This window comes from Clarias gariepinus, chromosome 5, assembly GCF_024256425.1.
Source record: "Clarias gariepinus isolate MV-2021 ecotype Netherlands chromosome 5, CGAR_prim_01v2, whole genome shotgun sequence".
NCBI classification, from domain to species: Eukaryota; Metazoa; Chordata; class Actinopteri; order Siluriformes; family Clariidae; genus Clarias; species Clarias gariepinus.
The window spans coordinates 30,606,193-30,624,322 of NC_071104.1; the positions used below are offsets into that span (position 1 = coordinate 30,606,193).

An 18,130-nucleotide genomic window follows, 5' to 3' on the forward strand; every position below is an offset into this window, starting at 1 on the left:
GTCAAGTAGATTTTACTTTCATTTTAACCATATACAGTTCAGTACACAGTGAAACAAAACAACAGTCCTCTAGGACCAAGACTTCTGAAGGGGTTAATGAAATAGAAGTGTGCGAGAGTGCTTATGACATACACCACGGGAAGACTTTCCCGTTTGGAGTCAGAGTGGGATTATTACACAAACAGAGCTCCGCCGTCTCCTCGAGACTCAACGGGGCTGTGCAAACTGAGAAAAATAGGACAAGTAAACCCTATTTCAGGGCTTATGTCTTATTTATGTGCTTATAAACTTTAACTTTAGAGTAAAAGAGCGCACTTGACGAGTTGCGTGCCGCTCTCTGGCTGTTTCTGGTGGGGTCTTTGTCTTTATTTTTGATCTTAATGCCCACTTTGTTGTTGCCTTTAGGCCCTGATACCTTACCGGGTGCTACCTAATGTCATAAATAAATAGGCATGCTGACTGTTGCCTTTACGGCGCCGGCGTCTGGCAATGTCTACATGACCACGGCTCTACCTGTTCAAAACTCAGCGAGGTAGTCGCCTGCAGATCTGCCTCGCAAGACCTGCCTCATTACATAAACAAAATCCAACCTTCTATTTGTGTAAAACTGCTTTTCAACAATGACCACTGTAACATTTTCCAGAATTCAGGTTGGGTCAGGTTAGATATGGTTGGATCAGGTTGGTTGTAGTTTGAAAGTCACCAAGTGTCTTCTACAGGATTGGTTGTCATTGGTAGCATATGATAAACATTTGTCTCTTAAAACATAAAACTAGATAATTTAGTAATTTAATACACAGTGAAAGAAACTGTAACATTAGTGATACTGTATGTGTGAAATAATTAATATTACACTTAATATTAGACAGAAAACTAAACTAGACCTTTATGTCATATAGACTCCACATTTTAGACGATTAAAACCTTTATGTTTTGTGTGTGTGTGTGTGTTTAAGTATTTGTATGGATGTGTAGTTTAATTGCACGTTCTTTTATAAACAACATATGTTGACTACATACTAGACTCAGTGTTCAGTTTCAAATTGTTCAGTTCCCTGGATCCATCCATTTCCGCATAAGGAGTATGTCTTATGTTACTTGAAAAACAAAGACCTCATGGCCAGGTAGTCTGTGAAGATTTACTTTCGCCCTTGCGGCTGATCCTCCATCCTTCACCGAGCGGAGTGTGCCAGGGTCACGGCCTGCGTTTTGCCATATTCACAGCATGCCCCCTATTCACATAACATGCATAATGACTCATAATACAGCCCCCCTCGGAGTTATTCCAACACATTTAAAGTACCCATGAGCGAAAAAGCAAGCTCGGGTATTTTAGTTTTATAAAAACCGAGGCACACATTTTGAAACATGAAACAACGCAATAATTTTTCTTGCTGAAAATTAGGAGTAAGGAGATTATAAAGTATGGTCCCTAAGCAATCTGTAGCAGCATGAGATCCAATATAACTAGCCACATGATGATATTTAAATTACATTTAAAAAGGCAAGACATAAAGAAAGGGATATAAACTCTTTTTGGGCAATAATTTAGACCGAAAGACAATCAATGTGATCGGACCTATAACTTGTCATGAACTATGTGGTCTGAGAATGCCTAAATGACGCGTACAGTAATTCAATAAGACTTGAAACTATACCCGCCACTAACTTGAAATGATCCCATAAAGACCACTAACTGTTTTCTTTCCAAATCTCAAGTCGATGCCATCAACTCTTGAGCAGCCTTTTTCATTAAATGAAAAAAATATATAACCTTCTTGCTCCGTGAGACCACCAACACAAACAAGGGAAGTTTACTGATTGAAACTGATGGAGCTCTTGTATTTCTAAGCAACACTGTTATGCAACAATTGAATTTTCAAAACAAAGGTTTGCCATCATCACTGGCTTAAAACATTAGGACAATCATCTTGGGGTCAGATATTGTTTATGTTCCATAAATGAGGAGTGAGCTTCTTACAAACGCTACAGGATATGGCTTTCAGAGCAGCACCATTAGAGTTCATGGGCACACCCTGAGAGGAAGGGGACAGTGTGAAGTCATTGTGTGCTGGAAGAGGTTACTGGAGTCATGCCATATCTTTTGAGAATGCAAAAACAGCATCCGAAGCAGTATGAGACAAAATCAAAGTCTCTAGGATGTACAGTACCAGAGTGGAGGGACTGCAAGCTGCCAGTTTAGGCAACTCGGGAGTCTTTAAACCTTTACAGTATGAGTACCCTTCTATGCCAACCACCATGGGCATCCACAGCAGCAGCACAGGAATATTATCTTCACAAACCAAGGTTTTTCAATTACGCAATGGCAATAAATTACCCTCTGTGCCAAATGATCCTTTTCCCTGGAAACCCTGGAATGAATGGCAGGGCAACAAGCACCAAACAAACCTGAGCACACTCAATGGCACAAGGGCGATGAGACGGAAACCTTCACATGAAGGCCACAGAAATAATCGTCTATCCTGCCTCTGACTTTCACTCTTAGACAGAACAGCAAACTGTCTAGCTCAACCAAGGATCATGTTTCTGAATGAAACGTGTACACTCGCACCTTTATCATGTAGGCAAGCCAGATTACACATGCATGTCGCTACAAATTACACATGCATGTGTTAGGAATTAACAACAGCCTTGCAAAATGAGTGAGGCATGAAACAAAGATGCTAATTAGTGAACACTTAACACATCAAAAAGAGCTGGAACCCCATAACAGTTGCACACCACAAACAAATTGCACAAAGCTAAACAGGCAAGAGTGCATAATGAAATGATCCTGTTTTACTGTAATCTTACTCATTTTTACATCATGCATCTTGCTTTTTAAGCTTTCCACTCTTACAGAGTAGAACAGACCACCATGATTATGTGCACTACAACTACAAGGAAAAGCCTACGAGGAGAGACTTTTAATTACAACCTCCAGGAATATACAGTATAACCCTAAATGAATCAGTCAACCTTTATAGAGTATGTCTACCTAAATTCTTTAACATTATTCTAATTGCTTTTACATCTGGTAAAAGCTTCTAGGCAACACCAAAATATCACCAAAATATAAACAAATCAACTCCGTTCGCTCACCAGGTGAGGACGAGACCAACCATCATAAATGAGGACACATGCTGAAAGCTCATGCCTGATGGCTGCATAAAGAGCTGCGGGCGCGTCAAAAACATGTGGGTTGTAAATACAGCCAAATAATGCCTGCGCACTGTTCTTATGCCAGCAGGAGAAAGGAGGCGCCTGGGCTTTGGTTTGGGCTGTAGGAGGGCAAAAACGTGAAACACAAGCCACGATCATTCATTTGTTCCAGTTTCGGCACACCTTTTGGTTTGGGTATGAAATCTTACAATATTTGCAATTGACTGGTTTTGGCATTACTGTACTTGTGCAAGCCTTTAAAGAATTCATATAAATGCAAATTATAGAGACTAGCATTGTAAATCAAAATAAATCTTCATGTTAACATTTTTTACCTAAAAATGCATCAGTGCCAGAGAAGGCCAGCTGAGTTCATCATGAACATAAGTGCACACATGCATGTCCTCCGCCCACCCAGAACTCACACGTGCTTCACAGCCAGGACAAGACGAATGAGAACCAGGCATTCTTCCGTAGCCGTCTCCAACCAAGCCCAGTTCTGAGTCACCGACATGCCTCCTGAACCAAACACAGTTCTGAGTCACCATCTTGATCCTTTGTTCCTCTTGGCTTGAAAAGTTGCATCTTTGGACGTCGATCCAGCATAATCTCGTCAGTGTATGGCTCCTGCGTGGCCATGCAGGGGTCATAAAAAACACTACGTTCCATTCGCCAAAAGCGTCGCAAGGAAAAACATGCTTGGGACAGCCAAATTCAGGAGGCTGCTGGCACATGGCATGGCTCCTTGCAGCGTTCATCATATCTGGCAGAACAGGGAGCTGCATCCAGTTCCACCAAGAGGGAAAAGTAATAAACAGAGAGGTCATAAGTCTCTCAATAGCTGTGACTGTGCCTAAAAAAACGTCGTCTCTCAGCCGACAACATGGGGTTTAGCAGAAGGATTGAACCACAGTTAAACACTATGTGCACAATGTCCAACGCCAGGCCAAACAGGCAAACATCTATCTGGTTTGAAAACAAAACAGCTATCAGAGTTCAAGAGACAAAATCACTTTTAGAAGGACTTGTTGTGGTGCACCCATGTTCTTGTAGAATCAACTCTCTACAACTCTGCATGCAACCTAGTGTATAATAAAAGTAGGCCATGATTGCAAACGTACATGTCGTAGCATCATTTTGTAAAAATGTTTCGCACAAAAACAACATCGCGATTGGTGATGGTACATCTTTCCCCATTTCTACCCAAGACACCGAAAGAAGCAACTATTTAGCAAATCGCATGCACAGATTGCCAAGATGTAATTATAATAACTGCATATCATGAACCCATAAACACAACATCAATCACAGAATTATACTCCCCGGGTCTTTAAACATTTATAAGCGTTTACATGAAACTATTTTCATGAAGTCATGCATTGGCTTTGTGAAAACTATGTGAACGTGTTTGGAGTAAGTGAGAGCATAGCAGACAGATCCTATAAATAGAATTCACAGATGTTAACACACATTATAGCTGAATTCACAAACAAACCAGTCATGGAATCGGCATTCTGAAGGCCGAGTGCGCTACCAAATATGGCTTCGATTTTCCACGTGTAAGAGATTTATGGTAAAGAACGTATCGAAAACTGGAAATTCTCTATACAGTGGATAGTTTATCAGCAAGACTGCACAAATTAGGACGACAATCCAGAACATTTTCAGAGGCACAGGAATGATCTGTGACAATCTATGAACTGTTTTTTTTTTTTTTTTTTTTTTGCTGAGTGGATGTTATCTTCCTCGCTTTAATTCATGCAAATCTACCCTGTTTCCTTTGGGGCCTGGCTCACTCGTGTGTTGTTAGTAGTATTGAATAATTTAGCCTCCCACTTAACCCATCCTGCCTTCATTTAATGATCGCACTGAGACCACTGAAGCTTTCGGAATTCGAATCATGTCAGACGTAATCCAAGCCAATAATTAATGAACTCGGAATGGACTGCGCTGCAACATGCGAAAGTCAGTCAAGCTTCTGTCAGACGAGAGGAAACGTCCAAGACATTGAGAGGGGAACACTTGGATAAAGTGCGGACCCATAGAGGTGTGTGTGAGGTGCTGGGAAAAGCCTGTCTGTCTGCCGAGAGCTGTGTAAGCTGCAGCGCAGGACACAGTCTAAGCCTGGTCTTATCTTCCAATCCTGTTCCTGCGGCACAGCCTCTGAAGTACACTTTATGGCCCTTTGTGGAAGACTGAACAAACAACTCCACAATGAGAAAGCGTATCTATAAAAAAAAAAAGGTTGATAATGCTGGCGAATGTTTGCACACTCATAAATATAGGTATAGAAAAGAAGAAGAAAGTCCAAGGATGTTTGTGTAGTCAGAAGCATAAATACAGCAGGCAGTACGGTTGTAGATTGGCCAACTTTAATCTTTTATCGTTGGGTGCTGGAAAAACATTAATATACTCATGGGACATTTGTATCTGATGATGTCATACCTGCAATGGTGCTGTTTGCCCTGTCTTTTATTTATTCTGTCTGCCAGGGGCCTGGTGCCATGTAAACTTCAGGACATAAGTATAGCTTGGCATTTATATAATTCACGTACCATATTTTTATTGTAACATCCAAACCAAATTATATTAATCAGGTCAATCTGCTATTATTCCAAATAGCATCTCACCTATTACACCTAAAAGGGACACTATGTCTTGTTACTCTTCTGACCCAAAACTGCTGATCCATCCAACAATCTAAAGAAATTTCCCCACTGTGGGATACATAAAGGTATACGAGGTAGAGGCCAATGGTGACTACTGTATTTATTCCCATTTTTACACCCAAGATACACGGGGAACCTAAAGACGGGGAAGACCAATTAGCCTAATCTGTATGTCTTTGGACTGTGGGATGTAGGAAACCCACCAAGCACGGGGAGAACATCCAAACTCAAAGCACACAGACCCCGTGGCGGGAATCAAACCCGGACCCTGGAGGTGCACGGCGACAGTACTGACCACTAAGCCAGCCAACTGCTGATACAACTGTATTTAGATAATGTGCTAATGCAATCCATCTCTAACAGTACAGCTCCCTCAGTAGTTGCATGATAGTTGCCTGGATATCGACATACTGTAGAGTACCAGATATTATATACTGTGCATATACTTACATTTGTTTAGCATTCGATTCATCATATAAAACTGAGACATGGGATAGTCTTGACTACTGTATTATGCCAGAAATTCTTACATGATGGAAGTTATCATAGTCTCAAAACATAGCTTGACCTATTTCAGGGCTCATTTACAGTTGAGTCAAGGAAGGCTGCAGCACGATAGGGTCGTCCTCTCTGGTCATATTCCATGACGGAAACAAGACACTGTTCCTAGCCAGCACGGAGAGGAAGGGAACTTCCCTGCTCTACATTATTCCTCGGCACAGCTTCGCTTCCTTCAATTCACTGTACTTCACCTGAAAGCACATCATTTCCTCCTTGTTTTTGTTGTGTTCAGAGTGTGTTGGGATGATAAGGTTTTTCACGAGTAGTGGCTAAGGCAATTTTTTATTTCAGCACAACATCCTGACCACATGTCTTTTTAGAGAGCTGTATGCTTATAGGAAAGTGTCGCTGCTGTCTGGTGAGTTTCTGTTTGTGTATGCATGTAATTTAGCAGGCAGTTGATGGACGCACCCGTTCACAGCTCTGGAATTTCCTGTGAGTGCAAAGAGTGGCAGAGCCATAGGTAGGGCCAAGTGCCCAAAACACAGTTTACATACACGGACCCACACCCACACACACACACACACACACTCTCAATCTGCAGTAATGTGTGCCAGATGGGGCCAAGTGATGGAAGGGCGGAGGGCTGGGCTGACATGATCTCTTGCTTCACTCATTCTTCAAATGCTGAAATATTCGCTCCCTCCCTCCACTGCACCCTGCTCTCCCCAATAAACCAAACCCAAACACACACACATGCACAAAACGTACTCTCACAGAACTCTCTCTCACTACGCCACTTCCCACAACTGCCCCTTTGACTGACTTGAGAACAACTAAATCATAGATTCCCCCACTGGAGGCATATCAAGGACTTTAATCTTCAGCTAGAAAAGGTTCGGCCAAGTTAAATATAGCATTATATATATATATCTAAACATGTTCTGGGACAGGGAGCATTTGTTTAGTGATCTGTAAGATGGCGGGGGAACGACAGGGCCTCTGTTCCCGCCAGAGAGTTTGTCGGTATTATCAGGGCAGACATTTCCTTAGCGATAAGATTTGTTTGGTTTTTAAAGAAAAATGACCAGGATTAACAGAGTAACACAACATGCATAAGGAACAACCTTTTTATTTTGACTTTCAAAAAGGAAATGTCCAAGAAACATAGACAGACAAACCTCCATCTAGCTTCAACAATTTATAGTGCTTTTAGATAGAGTTAGAGACAATAACGCCTAATGTTACAGTTCCCTTAAGCAACATTATGTTAAGTCTGTTAATGGTATAGACATAGCATTAATGCCACATATTGTATTATGCCTCACATTGATTAAACAGTACTGTGCAAAGTTTTTGGAGCCACCCCCCATATCTTCATATTAAAAGAAGTTAAATGCTGTAGATCATGTGGATGTAGAAAGTTAAATCAAATTAAAGAAAAGGGAACAAATTGCTATCAAGTGGTAATATCGCGAGTTTGATTCCCAGGTGATGCTGTAACCACTCACAGCCGAAGGTCTAGAGAAAGCTGATTGGACGAGCTCTCTCAGAGGGGAGGGATGGGAGGCACTGTGGCCTCACGCAAGCCTCCGAGTGTGTTACGCCACCCCCAACGGTGCGTGACACACTGGCGTCATGTGGTTCGGGGGAAATCTTCGGCCCTCCCGACCGAGTGGTAATAGTGTCCTTAATGTGGGGGCCCCCTAGTGATGGCGAGGAATTGGACACGACTAAATTAGGGAGTAAATCTGGGGGAAAAAAGGGGGAACAAAACTGCATAAAGATACAATTTAAAAACGGGTTGCTTATGTAATAACCTCAGCAACCCCTCTCGTCTGTTTCAACCATTCATCATCACCAGTATACTAATCACTGACCTCATCTTCTTCACAGTTATCATACCTCACTGGTTCATGCCTTAAGTTAAAGGGTTTTTTTTGTTTTTTGTTTTTTTCTGGAATGATTTATAGGTCACTGTGTGGCTTAACAAACAAAACACATTCCTCTGAAACAGGGACTGGACTGAAAATAAGAGCCAAAAAAGCCAGTGTGAAGAACTATTCGTCAAGACTACCTTAAAAATACAGGAAAGTCTGGCTCTTTGAAAGCAAAGTATGAAGAAATGCAGGGTATCTCAACACTTCTGCACAGGATTGTATATTTTTCAATAATGAACAAAATAAGCAAAGATCCACCAAGTTTATTCTCTCTATGATTTAAGATATATTAATATATCCATACTGTCTAACATTGGTGAGAATATTTACACCTGAGTTCGGTTACTTATTCAGATATACATTTAATGCATGCTAATGTTTTACAAAATTGTGGCTATTATTTATCCATTATTATGTATTTTTATTTATAATTTGTCTATTATTCCTGAATATTAACTATTCTACTAAATAATGAGTGATGACACGAGCATAATATTGATTAATAATTTATATCAATAACAGTTGAAAATGGGCTTCCAAAACATTAAAATCAAACACTAGGCAAAATGCTGGAAGGAAAAAAACTAGATAAATTATTGCACAGTAACTATGTAACATTTCTTACCTTAACTTCACATTTCTTGTGGCAAGCCAACCGGCACACTGCAAGACAGAGAGAGAGAGAGAGAGAGAGAGAGAGAGAGAGAGAGAGAATAAACCCAAATTGAGTTAATTTTTACTTCACAAATGATAAATCAAAGCATTATCAAATGCAATTAAATCAGAGGTTTAATAAATCAAGAGATATGCTTCACATGGACAGCTCCTTCCTAGAGCTGCAGCTTGTTTACTCTCAGCACACAGTCAAATATAATTTGCCAGTAGTGCCGTGACACTGCCCAGACCAACGGCCCTGTTTCTGCTTTTTTGGCTGCTCATAGTCAAACACAGCGGTCAGGCTCATGGCCAGTTCATACTGCACAGATCAACTCACAATCGTCTTGTAATCCTGCAGCTCCAAGATGCCTTAAGCATCACAAAGCATGAGCGATGGACCACAGGCAGCTTCTGCAGTCCATGGCCTGTATTCAAAATTGATAGTGAGGAATTAATACTGAAATCGTGCTTATCAGTATTCAGCCCTTATAAGTATAAATATTAGGACTATTCACAGATTAGGTAAGTGTTATGCAAGGGAGAGGGGTGAGATCGCATTCTGATCTTGGACTAATCTCAATATGCTCCATATGGATAATTACAAATGTTTGATTTTACAGAAGAGTACATCAAATTACAGAGACTTAAAATAGCTGATTTAACATGTGGTTAAACAGTATAGACTCCTGAAGAAACTGCATGAATTTCATGAATTCCATTCCAGATATCAAATGATTTGTTGTTTCCTGCAGCCTCAGAAAAATGTGAAAGCTTCATTAGTCATTTTCCACCATTCCGCCGGCTATTTTAAACCAATTGTGTTATTATCTAGTGTCTATTCTGTGATGCTATAAACAGAACCACCATAAACTATGCAAGGTAAAAAACAAAAGGACAGATAGCACATTCTCATTGTAAAGAAATATCAAAACAGTATGCTTTGTCAGCTTATAGAGATATACAGTATAAGAATAAAAAAAACAGGAAGAATATATACTGTATACATATGCAGTATTAGGGGCGGGGTAAAATTAATTCGGTTAAGAATTGCTGTTTAGCTAGATTAAAAATATATCATTTTACATTTATGAAAGAGATGAACCAGTCGATTGGGCAGTGAGCAGAAATGGTATACAGTTTTGATTGGCAGTGACCGGTGATCTGCCTATCAGCCTCAGATGGCATTGCAACACTGCTAGCGCTAATTAGTTGAAAATCACATGCGTTAAAAGCCATACGCAGCCACATGCTCACAGCCACTTGCACGCTCACTGTCGAGTCGAGTTTTTAGACTTTGGAGAAATTTGAGGAGGTAAAACGTCACCGTTTCCTTATAATCCTACAGATGGTGCACTTTGAATTATTTACACAATTTTACCCCGTCTGGTAGGAGTGAATTATTTGCTAGTTTTTTTTTTTGTTTTTTGCTTAATTTAATTTTTAGGTAAAATGTTAAACTCTTGTATAGATTGTAAAATGGAAAAAAAAGAGATAATGGTAATTTGTCAGTTCCATCTTTTGGATCCACAATATTTTGCTTTGTGCTTGATGACCTGAACAATCTAAAAAGAAAACATTTTTAATAGTTTGTCACTGAGATAAATAAAATCTATAAATTACTTGAACAATGTGATTTTTTATTTCTGTCTATTTTCGATTCTAAAATTGTAGCTCATTGTACAGATACGACTAATGTGATTTCATACTCAAAATTGCTTAAAAGTTACATGTGTGTGTGTGCGTATATGAGAGATGTTCATATATCCTCAAATTTCATGGCCCCTTCTGAATGGATCCTCTGTGGCTGAAAATGTTAGCTGATCTCAACTTGACAGTGAAACTTTAACACCCAGTAAGACCGGGAGGGAGGGAAGGTCTCACATCAAGATCTCTCATCTCCCTGCCCTTTTCCCCTTCTGACTACCATCCACCCATGGATACACACATGGCAAACACCGTCCGGCACATACACACTGGACTCACTGTTCTTTTTTAACTGAGATGTCATTTCACTGACAGGGGAGGACCTTGAGCAACAGAAGTTCCACATTCAAAGCTGAAATCCCCTTGCCAAGGTGGTGAAATGCCCCGAAGCTCCACCCGCTGGTTCTCAGAATCGGAACACCAGAGAATATGAGGCCTTAGGAGGGGCAAAATGCAGTGGGTGGCTACAGTAGACAAACTGCAGTGACTACTAGTATATACCGAGAAACTTTTTGCAGTATTATTTCCTTCTTTTATTTCTTCTCTTATTGCTACATTCAGCCCTCGACTTCAACAATCATGAAGAAAAAGCGCATTTTAAGGCCTCCGGTAGTGGATTTCAAAGCACAGCACAGAAAGTAGTGTATCATCTCTTATCTTATTTCATATATCTCATTTTAATATGTGGATTTCCAAATCTTGAGACCAAAGAGAGAACAAAGTAAAAACAAGTGCATATCCACACAAGGCCCGTTTTTTGTTGTTTCAGGAGAAGATCAGAGAGGTATGAAGGGTTTTGGCAAGAAGCGTACATACTTCTAGGCATTGCAGGATATTTTAATTAGCTTGTAAGTCTTCTGTTTGGCTGGGAGTGTGGCAGATGTGAGACAGCCTGGTCCGAATTTCCCTCCAAACCCACCATGTGTGTGTGTGTGTGTGTGTGTGTGTGTGTGTTAGCGTGTCTGTGTGCTGATGGCGGTGTGGTTATCATAAGAAAAGCAAGCATGATGATTGGCAGAATGTCTAAACTCCATTGACATTAAACAAGTACTGTATAAAACCAGTCACTGGAACAAGTCTAAAGAATACTTTTCATCAACCTGAAACAGTATACACGCTACACATAAGGTATGCCATCTGTGGAATTTATAAAGAATTCAATTATATTTCCACAAACTACTTCAGTTTGAAAAACAAACACAATGCTAAGTATTTACGGTTGAAAGTCAGAGAACATTGATAATTACTTATTTCTTGGAAACCATTTTGGTTTACTAAGAAACATGCACAAGGGTGAGGAATGTGCGTACCATGACCACTATGGAAATATATATTCACATCAGCCATACTGTTAACAAATCAATAACATATCAGTAAACTGGTGACAGGACCATGGGCTAGCCCGTCTGCTCTGATCCCACAGAAAAGCCAATGCAGCGCAAAAATCGCAAAAAAAAGTCAACGCTCCCCAGGGTACTGTATACATTAGGAGCACCAGCAGGCAAAAAGACCTACTGTAGCCTTGGTCTCAGATCCCAATTAGAGCGAGCACACATGGCATGCACCAGACAAACAAATCCAATCCATGCAGGCCCCACCACGCAGTCTAGAGCTCCCAAAGGATCCACTGCCAACATCTTGGTGCCAGACATCACAGCACACCCCCAGAAGTCTTATGAAGAAACTCTTTAAACAAAGACTTAATAACATGATGTTGAAATGTCTCATGGCAACAGCACAACTATTGTGCTTGAGCATCTCAAAAGAAAGCGCCCCACCACCTTCTGATCTCAAAATGATGACTAAATATCGATTACAGTTTTTTTTGTCTGATTGTTGGATTGTCTGGTTTTTAGTACCTGGAAGTTTCTGAACTCTTAGCTGTTGTGTTTTAGACAAGAACTGAAGTACAAGTAGAAGAACATTCGCGCAGTACAGGTAACTTGAGAACGCCAATGACCCTAATCTGCATGTCTTTGGACTATGAGAGGAAACCGCAGGACCTGGAGGAAACGTATCAAGCACAGGAAGAACATGCAAACTGGTTCAAAATCCCAGCACCACCACGCTACCACTGTTGGGCCCTCAAGCAAGGCTCTCAACCCTCAACTGCTCAGACATACAGGGAGATAAAACATGTATGTTGCCCAAGATAAGGGCATCTGCCAAATACTGTTACTGTAACTATAAAGGGGCCACATCCAAGTTAGGATGCAAACAGCAGGAGCATAGTTTTATCAGAAATTCCAGGTGTAAAGAGGACAACAGAACTCGAGGCCTGGCGATAATCATCCACAAATTTGTTCTTGTGCTATGACAGTCATCTCAATGTGGTTAACACCATCAAACGCACCCCTCAAACTCTGTGGAAATGATTAGCCGTGCTCTCAGGGCAAAAGAGAAGATGGTACATCTGGAATTTAAGCTCTGACTTCATAAGATTCAAGCCGTTTCTAAGTGGAAACATTTGAAAGAGCTTTTCACACCCTGAATGTTCCTCTATACAGAACATGCGTCTTTCCATGACAGGCTGTCATATAGAGATACACAAGAGACACGTTTCTCTGCACATGAGTCCTGGGGTCAGCTCCTGGAGCATGGGAGGAAGGAGCAGAACTTCCATATCGGGTGTGAAAGTGTTCTGTGGGGCCCTTGCCTGCCTTTGCCTTGTTAGGAAGTCCAGGTCTTTTGGTGTGTAAACACAGCAAGGCTGAAACAGCAAGGACAGGGAGGGAAAGAAGCATGGAATGGAGTGAGAATAAAATTGAAAGGGGGAAAGAAAAGGAGGTATGGAAAACAGAGAGCTGGTTCATATCTGATTCAGAGGTTGAAGAATGTTTCTAAAGGGGAAGGGTGGACAGGCATTTCCCGAGCCAGAATTTAAGAACGGTTGGTCAGTAGTCCCAAAGGACTGGGCTGAGTTGGGGTACAAAGTGGCAATGGGATTTCCTCTCCATTCAGCTTAATAACGCACACACACATATATATATACACACACACGGTTATTACAATCTAGCGATCTGGGGATTTATTGCACCCAAAGCAAACCAACAGCAAATGCATGTTTCCTTTCCTGAATACCACAGCACCAAGTCATTGTTTAGTGATTTGGCTCACTCAGCATCAACACAACTACACAATGATTCTACAGTACCAAAGCTTCAAGCTCCACACATGCCACAGCAAGACATGTAGCCAAACAGCTGGATGTGGACGTTTCTTGTTTTATCGTCTGTCATTAGAGCCGAACACAGTACCCCACTGATCTTCGAAACCCAATCTCAGACACATAAACCACCGTGTGGCAGTCTAACAGACATAAATTATTACAGCAGGTCATGGGTCAGGTCACAGGCCACAGGCCACCAACTTCCTACATGATGACTGTTACAAGGATATTAAACGCACATATAGTCGGATGAGGGATATGCATACAGTACGTCTGGGATTGTAGTCAGAGGCGTCTGCAAGTGGAGACGACTGGTTAGGAATGGACATGCATGTAAACAAACACGAAAGGCATTAACAAGAAAAAGACAAGCATGAAACAAGTGCTACTGGAGTCAAAGATTAGATCAAAAAGACTAGTGCTCATTAGACATTAAAATGACTCAGATGTGTCTGATCTGTTGTATGTGCAATGGTCATCGTACCAATTATGGCGTTGTCATTTGTATAATGACATTACAGATTTTCAAGAGATTACATACACACTTGTGCATGACAAAACACAAATATATGCAACAAAACATGTCATTTTATTATTTTTATTATTTTTATTATTTTTTCAAATTTGTTTAATGATAGCATGGCCGTTGTTTTCTTTTATCATTTGCTTTATTTCATTATTTTCAAATGCTATCTTTTTTTTTTTTGTTTCTTATAATGTCCATGCTTTCGTTTAACCCCTATAATAACTGTAATTATATATCCAGTACAATGTTTCTCATAACACAACTGCTGTACAGTATAACAATTTCGGACATTAACATCTTCCTTATATCCTTTTTTTGGAATCCTTGAGTTAATTTATTTTCCATTGCAAGCGGCTCTGGCAGTAGTACCAGCTGCAAAGCAAATTACAAGTTTATTAATGTGCTTGCTCTAATACATTATGGTTTCTATAGTAACAGCTCTTTCAGAGGGACTTGATTGGACGATGCTCTACTTAATCTTAAAATAATATAAAACAGATTTACGAAGGTTTATTTTTAACATTTACAGAAGGAGCCTGCAATAGCAGTACTTTGTAGCAGATGTGAATAAGTTACTGTATCCTAACAGGCACTTTAATGAAAAATAAATAAATAAATAAATAAATAAATAAAAAACATGAACTAACATTTTCTGAAAAATCACATTCAAGTATCCAACACTGCAAATGTTATCAGCCAACTAGATGTTTTTATGAGGTATGTGTTTTTATAGAATTTTTAATGTTCGTATGTGTTTTTATAGGGCTTTACATATAGTTTTATGTTCTGTTTAGGGTTTCCACTCCTTCCTGCCTCTCTCACGGTGCCTCTGTTTCTCGTTTTTAACGTTAAGTGAGGTGTAAAGTAGGAAAAGCAATTTTCTGTTATCTGAGTCCAGGCAGGCAGGACAGTCGTCCTATCGGAATAATGCGAGCTGTAATACCCGGTGTCCACAAAGCCTTTTATCTGATGCTCATCTGGTGTGGATTTGGTGAAGGACCACTGCATTGAGCATGCCTTGTTCTAATTCTACACTAATAATGCAAGAATTCTGAGGTTTCCGAGAGTACTGGATAAATCTGCATTTGCATCTGCATCTTTTGTACCAGCTGGTTGCACATCATGGCATATCAAAACATTTATGTTAATCAAGAGTAATCAAGTTCTTTATGGAAAGAACATTGGGCAGCGGGTGATTTTCTCGGCATGCCAAAAATGCCTGGTGTCGTCTGATCAGGATCAGGGTTGCAGTGTTTACAGTGGATGCCTGTGTCCAATAGTCCAATAGTATGCAGAACACGCATAAGGAATTTGATTGTCCTGTCATGTGTTCAGTTCCTGTAACTCTCCTACACTGGCCTCTAGTGGCCAAAATGATTATTATCTGTACTGTATATGGCAAGATATTTTATTCGTATTACATGGTATAGTTTTAGTATAATGCTCCTTCTAGGCATGTTGTAAGGTTTTCTGATGTTTTTGTTAACATTCCCATGCCTTCCTGTCCATAAAACAGTCCACTCATTGCACTTCGTCATTCATTATATGGTAATACTTCCTATAGCTTTCCTATAACTTCCCATGTCCGGACGAATATTCATCTAAATGGCCCTCTGAAACCCTTTGTTCTAACCGGAAAATGTTAACGTGTTTCCTAATGTCTGTCTTAGGGTCCCTATATGACTTACATGTTAATGACTTTTGTTCCTTTGATGTACAGGATGTACGTGACAGGGCACCTGGCCAAATATGGCTTAAATATGCTCTCTATACAGATAATAAGCAGAGAACACACCATACATACGTGCATGTGTGTTTGTTCTTCTTTCCTAGTTTGGGCTGTATACCGGTAAGCGTAAAAGCATCTAGCAATAATTTCTTTAATTCATAAACATTAAAATAGAATACTAATTTATATCACAGAATTATTTCCTATGCAAATTAAATCCATTTATAAATTACAGATTGTATAGTGCTTGATTTATCAAAGCAATAATTTATTTTACTTCGTTTTAAACTTAACACATGGATATTTAAAAAAATGTGTAGATTTATGATATACCTTTTGTAATTAAGTTATTATCAATATTGTTGTTTGGAATATTTATTTACAGTAGATTCGTAAAATTACATATTTTATAGTGTTCTACTCTATCTGCAATAGGGCGAAGTCCTGAGAAACTTCCCTGAAGAGATCAACTTTTTATTTCCACATACAGTGTTCTACTTTGGCATAACTTCTTTGGCTTTGCAGTTGAATCCCAAATCACAGAAAATGGAAAGGTAGTGCGCTATGCAGAAAATACAATGCCTGGCTCCACACACAAAGTAGTGCCCTCCGTAAGGTGTTGGAGAGGGATTTGGCAATCAGCCTTGAGTTAGAAGGTAGCTCGAGTTAACTGTGAACAGAGCGGCCTGTTCAGAGCCGATATGGAACGACTTTGAAGCAGTTGCTACGGAGACAATGTGTTCTTTAAGATTACATAATACTATCAAATGTGTTTTCTTGCTGAAATGCATCCATGACTGATTTTGAATGTGGGTTTTGGAGACAGATAATTTGTTTAGGACACAGACTGATACTTATAGTTAAGTGTCCCAGTGCTGTTATGTTCGTCCAATAAGATTACTTGGTCAGAACTATCTGTTGTATTATTTGAACAAATTTAAACAAGTAAATTTGTTGTTCATTTTTTTAATTAATTGGTTATTTAAACAAGGTATCATATTGGGCTTTTTTCTATACCTTGACAACATTTGAAGTAAAGATCAAACAATATATAAGAAATGATCAAACGGAATTCCAGCTTTTGTTTCCTGACATATACACTTAGAGTTGTTAAGTAACTTTTTGGTCAAACCCACCCATTTTCTAATTAATCAAGCATATTGGAACATGAGAATGACAAGTGTTTCCTGTTGCCCAACTGAGCCCTGTTAAACTGATTGTTTATTTTTTTTAATAGCTTTAAATGTCTAGCCCTGTTTTTTTGCTATGCAAGACTGCATTTGTTGTCAAAAATGATAAACCAACATGAAGACGAGAGCTGTACAGCCTTTTTAAATTTCAGAAAAAAATCTTTGAAGCTGTGAAGAAAAACCCAAAAACAAATGTCAGTGACATCACCAACAATCTCCACAGGGGAGGCCAGGGTGAAGGGTTTCACAATAACCATTTGGAGAAGACTTCAGAGCAGAAATGATTGAGGCCATACCACAAGATGCAAACCACTCATCAGAAATAAGAAACAGAAAGCCAGTTTGGAATTCAGAAAGAAATAAAGAGATGAGCCACACGAGATCTGGAACCAACATTAATCCCTACCAAAGGCCAAAGTGTAAAGAAAGAAAGAATCTGTTTATGAGCTCATTGCTCAAGCACAGTGGCATTAGTGTCATGGCTTGGACTTGCATGAGCGCCTCTGGAACAGCCTCAATAATCATTATTGATGATGTAATTCATGGCGGTAGCAGAATAAATTCAGAAGTCTACAGAAACATTTAGTCTGAACATTTACAGAGAAAGGCATCCAAACTAATTAGAAAGAACTTCGTTATGCAGAGATATTATGATCCCAAACAGACTGCCAACAGGGACTTAATACAGGGGAAAGAAGTCAAAGATATTAGGCCAGCCTTACCAAGTTACCAGTTATCACCCTTTCCCTCGCCCACTAACACACAGTTTAAACAACTAAAAGATTCTGTAGGTGGGTCACCATGTCGATGAAGATATTTCATGCAAATGATATGCAACAAATTATAAAAAATTATTAATGTTAAGTTGTTTATCATATCTAGA

General features: G+C 39.7%; 1 protein-coding gene across 5 annotated transcripts in view; it reads right to left on the minus strand.

Annotated features, from left to right (window-relative positions):
• Positions 1 to 18,130, minus strand: part of tns1b (tensin 1b) — a 216,131-nt gene that overhangs the window by 104,341 nt on the left and 93,660 nt on the right. For all 5 annotated transcript variants that reach the window (XM_053496636.1, XM_053496634.1, XM_053496632.1 and 2 more), the window contains exon 3: positions 8,898 to 8,935. In XM_053496636.1, coding sequence (XP_053352611.1) covers positions 8,898 to 8,935 — 38 coding nt within the window. The remainder of the gene's footprint in view (positions 1 to 8,897; positions 8,936 to 18,130) is intronic.